Source organism: Montipora foliosa, chromosome 6, assembly GCF_036669935.1.
Source record: "Montipora foliosa isolate CH-2021 chromosome 6, ASM3666993v2, whole genome shotgun sequence".
Classification (NCBI taxonomy): Eukaryota; Metazoa; Cnidaria; class Anthozoa; order Scleractinia; family Acroporidae; genus Montipora; species Montipora foliosa.
This window is the reverse complement of record NC_090874.1, coordinates 51,232,815-51,242,073: the sequence shown is the minus strand read 5'-3', so window position 1 is coordinate 51,242,073 and position 9,259 is coordinate 51,232,815. Positions and strand designations below refer to the sequence as shown.

General features: G+C 39.3%; 1 protein-coding gene across 3 annotated transcripts in view; it reads left to right on the top strand.

Moving 5' to 3' along the window:
- Nucleotides 1-9,259, top strand: part of LOC138007665 (centrosomal protein of 152 kDa-like) — a 35,079-nt gene that overhangs the window by 5,173 nt on the left and 20,647 nt on the right. For all 3 annotated transcript variants that reach the window (XM_068854702.1, XM_068854701.1, XM_068854703.1), the window contains exons 3-12: nt 422-1,403; nt 1,894-2,033; nt 4,169-4,369; nt 5,140-5,254; nt 6,003-6,094; nt 7,321-7,475; nt 8,212-8,395; nt 8,614-8,674; nt 8,785-8,840; nt 9,086-9,172. In XM_068854702.1, the coding sequence (XP_068710803.1) occupies nt 422-1,403; nt 1,894-2,033; nt 4,169-4,369; nt 5,140-5,254; nt 6,003-6,094; nt 7,321-7,475; nt 8,212-8,395; nt 8,614-8,674; nt 8,785-8,840; nt 9,086-9,172 (2,073 nt within the window). The remainder of the gene's footprint in view (nt 1-421; nt 1,404-1,893; nt 2,034-4,168; nt 4,370-5,139; nt 5,255-6,002; nt 6,095-7,320; nt 7,476-8,211; nt 8,396-8,613; nt 8,675-8,784; nt 8,841-9,085; nt 9,173-9,259) is intronic.

Here is a 9,259-nt window from a genome sequence, read left to right as displayed (position 1 = left end):
CCTAATTTAGATATGAAATGGAATAGAAATTAATTCAAAGTTTCTTTATTGATATTTTTGCTTTTAGAATAACGACTAGGTTAAAATAAATAATAAATTGAACGAATGCAAAAATGGCCGCCAACAAATTATTCTTTTGTCTTTGTGTTAATAAAATTAGCCTAACTAGCCTCATTTTACAGCCCAAATTCTTTCAGTTTTACGCGTGTGACTGAGGCTATTTAGGCTAATTAACACAAAGACAAAAGAATAATTTGTTGGCGGCCATTTTTGCATTCGGTCAATACACTGTATCAACCAAAGTTAAAATAGACATGCACAATGGTGGCTTCTATATTTTATTGAAAACCCTATGTTTTTGTTTGGACATGTACATGTATCCCTCAAGTTTGACTTGTCACTCCTTGCTGTTTTCTTCAAGATAAGAGAGCTGTTAAACAGTGAACTTGATGATGGTCTATTGGATGACGATGCATCATTCTCCTCACATGACCTCAGAAGCTCTGGATACAGCCGAGATACACCATTCTCTGAAGATTTCAATGAACATCAAAATATCATAAGGGGACAAGACACTAAGACATTTATACCCTCTGAAGGAGGTGCATTTGAGCGACCTCCTTTAATCACTCAGCGTGCATTTCAGTTTATGAATGGAACTGTGCAAAACCAAAATTCACCTACAGGAGTAACAAATCAGGCACAGGATTATGATTCAGGTCATCACTTTGAACAAAACTACAACCACCGAGGTTATTATGATTACAGCAGGGAATACAAAGAGCAAGAAAGTCAGTTTGATGATCAAGTTGACGGGTACAAGCAAAATTATGGCCATGATGCGGGCGATTCAAAGTATCAACTATCTTCTGATGATGTTGACAAGGGGTATTCTGTGCATGAAAGTTATCACCCTCATCAAGCAATACATGGACAGCTGCCTTATCAGCAAGAAGCGTATGATCATTATCGTCAGCCTCTAGGGAATTTTAAGGAACATCACCATGGATACGATGGTCATGAATTTGATGAAGATTATAGAGGGTACTTTGATGAAGACCTACAGCATAACAGTAAGATGCCTCATTTCAGAGGGGGTGAGAGCATAAATGAGCAAAACCGTAGTTACAGGAGAGATAATCCTGAGAATTATCGAGTTCAGTACAATTTGCAACGTCAACCCCATCAAGATGTTGTTGGCAAAGGTCCTGCGCACTATGACAGTGAAACGAAGGAGGATAGCAATGGAAGAATCGAGAATGGCCCACAAAATACACAGCTTCAGATATTGTATAAAGCACGTGGCAGGAAAATTGAAGAACTAACAAGAAAGCTTGAGAGCCAAGAGGAAGAGATGACAAAAGAGATCCGTGTTTTAAATCATCAGAATGCACTTATGAAAGGTATTAATTAAATACAAATTTCCTTCTAAAACACTGTTGTTGCATTAGCCAATGATCATGATAATAATATAATATATAAGCATTGCTTTCATTCATAGGGTAACACATTCTTCCATGAACCGAATTACATGTAATTTTGTGTGTGGTTTTCCCAAGCATATCAAAATTTTGATTTAATCTTTTTACCTGAAACTAAAGAAATGTTGGTTTTAAGCCAGGGAGATGCTGCTGAATCAGGAGAAAAACCAATTGGCAGAAAAGAAAACCAACAAACTCGAGTGACATAATTTCTTGAATATTTATTAGAGCATCCCTGCTTTTCTTGTTGAAAATAATCTTCCTGTATTTCATGTCATGGAAAATATATGCAAGTACTTACGTGTATAGCAATTCCGAATGTTGAACTACTACTAATTCCAATTTAATGAATTGATTTTAATTATTTTACAAGCAGTGTTAAGATCTAGTTTAAATTATTTGCTGACTTTAGATGAACGTGATGGACTCTTGACAAGTCTTGAGCAGTCACAAAAGATGGTGCAGACATGCAATGAAGAGTTGAATAAACTGAAAGGTCAACTTGCAGCATCTTACCAACAAGTCAGTGCATTGCAAGGGAGTAAAGAAGAGGTGAATGGATTTTTCATTGCTTCTCATACCATTGTCAGTCTGGGGACATCTACAATCCTCGCCTCAGTTGTTCAAAAGGTGGATAATGCTATCCACGGGATAAATCACTATCCATTGGATAGCGCAATTGGTTGCGCTATGACTTATCCAATGGACAGTGATTTATCCGGCGGATAGCGCTATCCATCGTTTGAACAACTGGGGCCTGGTCAAAACTGTTGGGACAATTCCTGCTTTTCTCCCTCCCCCCATTACAGTGTTGATTTTTCCAGTCTCCAAAATCAAGATCCATTCATCGATCGCTGGCATCTTTCAACATTGTCTGGAGAGAAGGGGGCGCGAAAAAGGCGGCGTTTCTCGTATATTAATTTGGAAGCATGTACAGTGTCTTAAAGTCTTTAAAACCGGATTGTCTGAAACTGAGATTCATCGAACAAAACTGGAAACTGTATCATACATGTCCTCAAAATAGTGAACAATAATTATAACATTGCATTCAAAACTCAGGGCTCGAAATTGCGACCAATACGGTCGCATTTGCGACTAAATTTTTCCCTTTGCGACTAAAATATCTGGAGAAGTCGCAAATTTGCGACTTGTTGTCACCTTCGTTCTTTCGAAACAAAAGGGTTAGCAGTTGCCACTTTGCTGCTGCTTTTGCTAAAATAAACAAATAAATAAATAAATGACAAAATTATTTTGTTTCTCGCTGTGAATTTTCTCTGAAGGTAGCGTAATTGTATAGTAATTTAGTTGCGATGTTACGTGCACAGCTCCATTCCTTCGATCATTCGCCATTTTCAGCAGTTTCTTTACACACAAGTACTGCGGGCTCATATTTTTCTGCTAAACCGCTGACAACACAATGCAGCGCGGCGATTTTGCGACTAAAATTTGCGAAATTGCGACTAAATTTTCGTATCTTATCGCAAAATGCGACTGGATTTTTTCGTTAATTTCGAGCCCTGAAACTGTTTTATTGTAGAAAAGGCTGTTTTATAGAAGTTTAAAACCAGCAAAGAATAATTTCAGATGTCTTGTTCCCAGACTCTGGGCAGTTTGCAGCCGCTTTTTGAGCTGCAGAATACCTTTGACTTTGCTAAGCAAAACTTAACTCCTCACAAGTTGAATGACAAATCACGTAGACAATAAAATAGGACAAGGGAAAGAGCCACATTCATGTCTCTGTAGATTTTGCTTTGCCAAATTTGCTGTGCGTCATCATTCATCTTGCTGATGATAATCAGTGTCCTACAAAAACTGAATTGTCTGTGCGTGACCCTGCCGTTGTTGACAACAGCAACAGTTCTCAGTCACAGTTCTCACTCCTAAAAACACATTTTCTGGTTGTGCTTTTGATGTAGCTACCAGACTATATGGCGGTGTTCGTTTCTGAACAAAAAAAAAAACACTTAAAGCGTTTTTCAACAGTTCTCGTCCATTGTAAAATAATAAGCTAACATCTAATTTGATCTTCTGGTGTTTCTAGGGTGAGAAATGTTAAAAATACACACCCGGTGATTGTTTAAACCAAAAGGCGCTTGTATGAATAGAAAAGAAAGACTTATCTTTTTTGTACTGTCCTTTTTTAAAAGTAATTTCTATACCTACATATCTTCCTTTAAATAGCCGAGAAATGTGGTCAAGACCTGTTGACTGCTTACTGTAACGCAACCCACCACTTTCACAATCCTTCCTCACACCACCTATGCACCAGTGCAATAATTATATTGTTTTACTATCTAAGACAATTCTCTAATGCAATTCAATGAACCTAGCTGGCCTTAAGACCAATTATCAAGAAATTATAACGATGGGAGCATGTACAGTAAATTCTCTACTTTTCGCCCAAAATTTGACAGTCAAGTACACTTCCCAAAGTCTTTTGACCCGTATTGTAGCAGGGTGATGCTTTGGTTGGATATTGTAGTGATAATTATGATAGCACATGATTATGCACATTCTCTTATAATAATGTAGCAAGTTGATTATCACATAGATCTGTGTCTTCATGCATGTCTTTCTAATATAAAAAACCCTTCGGTGACCACAGAAAAGTTATTCCTAAGACATGTGGCTTTATGGCATCAAAAGAGTGGAAATAAGGCAGTTATGACGTTTATTTTGTTTTCTAGGTGGTCAGCAAACTTCATGTAGCAGAGACCACAATAGACAGCTTAAACCAGCAACTGGTGGAATTAAGTCGTTCTGAGTCTTTGACAAGGGCAAAGGAACAACATGAAAGTGTAGTGAATGCCATGAGAAAGAAGCACGAGGAGCAAGTTCTGGCCTTGAAACAGAAACTTGATGAGGCAGTCTTATCAAGGGATTATCGAGTAAATCAGACCAGTGTTTGGAAATGTTAACTGAAGGGAAAATGGGGAATCATCCCAAATTGCCTTTGTTCAAACATCAGCATCATTATTATTATTATTATTGCTACTGCTGCTGCAAGATGTTGCAGCCAGAAATTTTGCTTTAGTTGTGCAGCGAGAGGATGAGTGGCACTAGGTACCCAGTTGGCTTTAGTCTCATTTCCTCACCTGTCCACTAACTTTAAAAGGTTTACAACCGCACCCATTTTGAAAAAGAGACATACGGTGGTCTCCGTTGCGACCAACTTCTGACTCAGTTACATTTACATGTACCTGGACAGTGTTTTTGCTCTTTTTTTCCTTGTTTTGAGGGGTGAAGTGGTCTTAAAGAATTTACTTCTGAAAAGCCTTATTTCAAATGTCTATTTGGTTAGGGGGTGGGAGGCATCACAGTGTATTTGTGGAATGGAATTAGAGAGAGATAAGGGGACAGTAGACATAGGCAGCCTTTTAGCAATGAGAGTGACAGTCTTTGAAGAGCATTGAGGAGGCAGTACAGCCTAGTAGTAGTTTCGTTAGGGCACTTGCCTTGAGATCTGGAGATCCTGGGTTCAAGACCCCTCCTAACCACTAATTGAATTTGATCCTGTTCTGTTGTTTCGTTTATTGTGTTTCATTGGCCCTGAAAAGCCCCCATGGGGAGAGGTCAGTTAAGTATGTATTTGATTGTATTGTATTAAGTTTTTGGGGGTATAAAATGCATCAATAACATTGTTTTTTTTTTTTTTCAGCTTGAGGAAGCTAATCAGCTTAGAGATGAACTTGTTGAGAAAGCAGACATGATAAACTCACTGACTAAGAGCCTTGATTCCAGTCAAAAGCAATGTCAAGAACTACTCAAGTCAGGTATTATTACATAATTATGTAGTTGTAGATCTTTACATTATGATGTAAGAATGACTTGATCAAGCTACTGTAGGTGCTTAATTAGCCGGTAGAGAAGTTGTATTTTAGTGAGGAAGGGATGAATACTGTAATTGGCTGTGCAGCCATCTTTGATGATCAAACTACTTGTTACAGTAAATTTGGAGAGGATTAAGTGTCCAAAGTGGTGTTTGGATAATCTCCCTGCGCCTCCTTCACTCATCCCAATTATCATCACCCAGCTGTGCTTCTAAAGTGTTGGCTGTTCATGTGAGACCAAAACAGCAGTATGAGTATTCCTGTATCAAAACAAGTACCAATGCTTTGCAGCCATTTAATTTCAGCACCTAAATGCAACAAGGAGGGGCTGTCACCTTGATTTGTCGTGCTGGTTAGATGAAAGGTGTATTGTATCTATGACATTGTTGTATTGTAGTTTCGTACATGTAGCAACCAGAGCATGGAGCAGCCCTTCCTCCTTCAGCATTATGCTGATTGTATCAGTTTGAAGAATACTTGTCTCCATGACTGGGGCTGATGACTTGATGGCAAAGATTTGCTAGCAATGAGAGCAGGCTTCACATTCCCACTGGATCCCAATGCATAATTATTGAAAGCTTTTGGATGTCTTTATCATCCATTCTTCTCTTAACTAATGCAATATGTTGTCACTGTTGCCTCTACTGACAAAAAATAATATAATATTATATGTATCCCCTCTTTACTGTAGGGACTATGACAGAAATCAACCAGTTACGAATGGCACTTCAAGAAAGCTCTACTGCTAGAAATGTGGCTGAAGGACATTGCATTTCATTAAAGGTAAGTGGAAAGTATAGACCTTTTCGGCTTGTACATTTTGTTTTCCCAATACAGATCATGTGATAATACTCAGGAGGTTTGGTCTTTTGTTCTGTTCATTAAAATGAGGGCATGCAAGCATGAATATGCCTGCATGCACTCTTTTTAATGAACAAAACAAAGGACCAAGCCTCCTGAGTATTATCACATGATCTGTATTGGGAAAACAAAATGTACAAGCCGAAAAGGTCTATTGTATCTCAGAAACAGAAATAGGGAATGGTGAAAATACTTGTGTTGGATGAAGGAGAATGTACACTAATCATGTTGTTTGTTGAAATCAGTCATTTTGAGTTCGGGTTCACATTTTGGTTGCCATGTTCGGACATCTCTCAATGTATTTGGAGCACTTCACCTTAGTCCAATTGAAGACAGTGCATGCGCGCAGTTGCGCGCGCACATTTGGAAGCTCGTACATGTATTTCGTGTGCTCTTCATTTTCCTAATAATTGGTGCTCAATAGTCAAACACACTTAACTATTGTGTGATTAGTTAGAACTATTTGTATTATTTTAATCAGTGCACCCTTTTTCTCCAGTAACTAAAAGAACCAAGGAGCTACTGTGGCATGGCCTTCATGGGTACAGTTGCCCTGTTTGATCCACTGTGACTTTGTATCATTTTTATCTGCTACCAATTTGATCCCTTTGGGGAGTCAGGGTGGTTTAGTGGTCATCAAACGTGCCTCCCACCTCTGTGACCCCGGTTCAACTCTGGCTCGGGTCATATGTGGGCTGAGTTTCAGTCGATCTCAATCTGACTCCGAGGGTCTTTCTCCAGGTACTTCAGTTTTCCTCCCCCCTCAAAATCTACTCCCGGCTTATTTCATCTGGCTGTGGTGCTGTGCTCCGAGGTCACACATGGGTCGTGTTCAGGGGCCGAGCGCCTAGCCGGCAGCACAGCTCCTTCAGTCCGACCTCGTTGAGCTGTGCCCTTAGTAATTTAGTCTCTGACTGCGAGAAAGGGCAATTAGCAGGTCAGATATTATTATTAGAGCTTTACGAACATGTACAGTACAAAAATCGGATTGTGGACATAAGGGACTGGGCTTGAAGGCGACACAGCATCATTTGCAATCAAGGTCTCTGCACTGCAGGACTGGCCACCTACAGATTCTTGGTCCTTCTATATCAATACAAGATAATTTTGCACTTGCTCACAGCATCGTTTTTCAATTCAATTTGTAGCATGAGCTGACCGAGCTCAAAGAACAAGTCAAGATGTATGAGAGTGCAAGCCGTCTTGGTGTAGGGGTGGGATCTGGCATCCACGACCACAGCTCCTTTGCTCACCTCACTGTGAGAAACCTCAACAAAGAAAACTGGGGTACTCCGAAATCTCAGTAAGTACATGCACATGTATCCACAGTTATCCATTCATACCACAGTTGCAGCAACCTTGTATCTTTTACTTCTAAAAGATGCACACAGCTGTCTTAAGTACCTGGCAGCTTCAACAACTGAGTGTTAAATAAATCGTTTTATCAATATGACAAGTAATTCTCAGGCTAAATGGAGCAGTCTGATTGGCTGGTTTTTGGTCGGGATTTGACAGTGTGGACCATTGCCACAGAAACGGTCCGTTTCGGTATTTTTTCTCTCTCCCGGGAAATCCAAGTTGATCGAATCTCAAAAAGTTTTAAAAAAGCGGAATTTAATTTTTTTCATCACAAAAGTACAATTATCATATTATGATTAAAGCAAGCGGAATTTAAAGTTTGCTGATGGAAGACGAAGATTACGGGTCTTCACCAAGGCGAGAAGTGTTGGATCGCTCAAAGAAACGATACCACACAATAAACAATTTACTAATCTCACTTGTTCGGGACCGTACGTACTGGGAAATATTTACCAGAATGGCCCTCGCGCTCGGTTAGTAAGAGGTAATCCATCTGTGCGGTAAAACCTTGCTATAGAAATGACAAGGAGAGAGCTTTTCTTAGTCTATGTGTGCGTACAAAAACGACCGAGGGTCAATATTCCCCAGTATTGCCCCCGAGTTCGGTTAGTAAGAGGTTTGCAGTGCGGTTAGAGGTACCATTACGTAAAATTAATTATCAATTTTTTGGTTTTTGTCAGTAAGATACCGTTGGACGAAACAGTCAGCGAATTAAGAAAAGAACTTGAGCAGTGTTTGATAAGCAACAAGGCAAAGAGAGAACAAGTTCTCAGTCTGGAGAAAGAATTGACAACTGTGAAAGATCAGCTCAAAGAACAAGAGACAAAAGCGCAAAGAATGGAAAGCATTGCTCAGGAACTTGAGGTAAAGCCTTCCGAAGCATTCATCCTCTCTTCGTCCCAATTGGTCACCCGTAGAATCATTCAAAAGAAGATGTAAGTGTTTGTCATTTTAAGAGAAACATGTTCTCCATTGACTTGGTGGCATGTTGGACGGTGAGTGTGTTCCAAATTTAAGAAGTAGAATAAATCAGTTCTTGCATTATTAACTTAGTAAAATCGTTTTTAAAATAAATTTTAAAGGTCAAGTCTCAAGATCTTGAGAGAAAATTTCAAGAAATGCAAAATGACAAGAAGGACCCAGGTAATTGTTTTTATTTGGTCATTTTGATTTGAATGCACTTCCTCTTTGTGTCCGCGGTATATCATCTTCCTGTGAACGACATTAAAAATATATATATTTTTCAACTTCAGACAGAGAACACCGACAAGCCCTCGAGGATTTGGAGGCAACAAGGCGAAATTTACAGGTACTGGGTTAGCAGTTTGTGGTTTTGTCTTTAAATTCTCATCGCAAAAGTTAATTTTCAGTGACGCTCTCTGCGGTGTTTCAGTGGGCGTTGCCAAGGCTCTCAATATTTTCCGCAGCTAAACGTTAGCAACAAATCAAAGCTACAATGATCAGAGAGGTTAAGCTTGCACTGCTTCTGGACAGAATTAATTTCTTTACATTGGACTTATTTTTGCATGCTTGTGTTCTTGTTTGCTTTCCAAGGAGTCTACCAGTCATCTTGATGCCGTTCTCAAAGAAAGAGAAGAATTGGAGCAAACGTGTGCTGAACTGAAGCAACAGATGGCTCAGGTGATTAATTTAATTAAAGGCATTTCTTTGAATTACAACACTTGGATAAAACGAGCACGAATCGTCAACCTCGCATCGAAAAGTCTG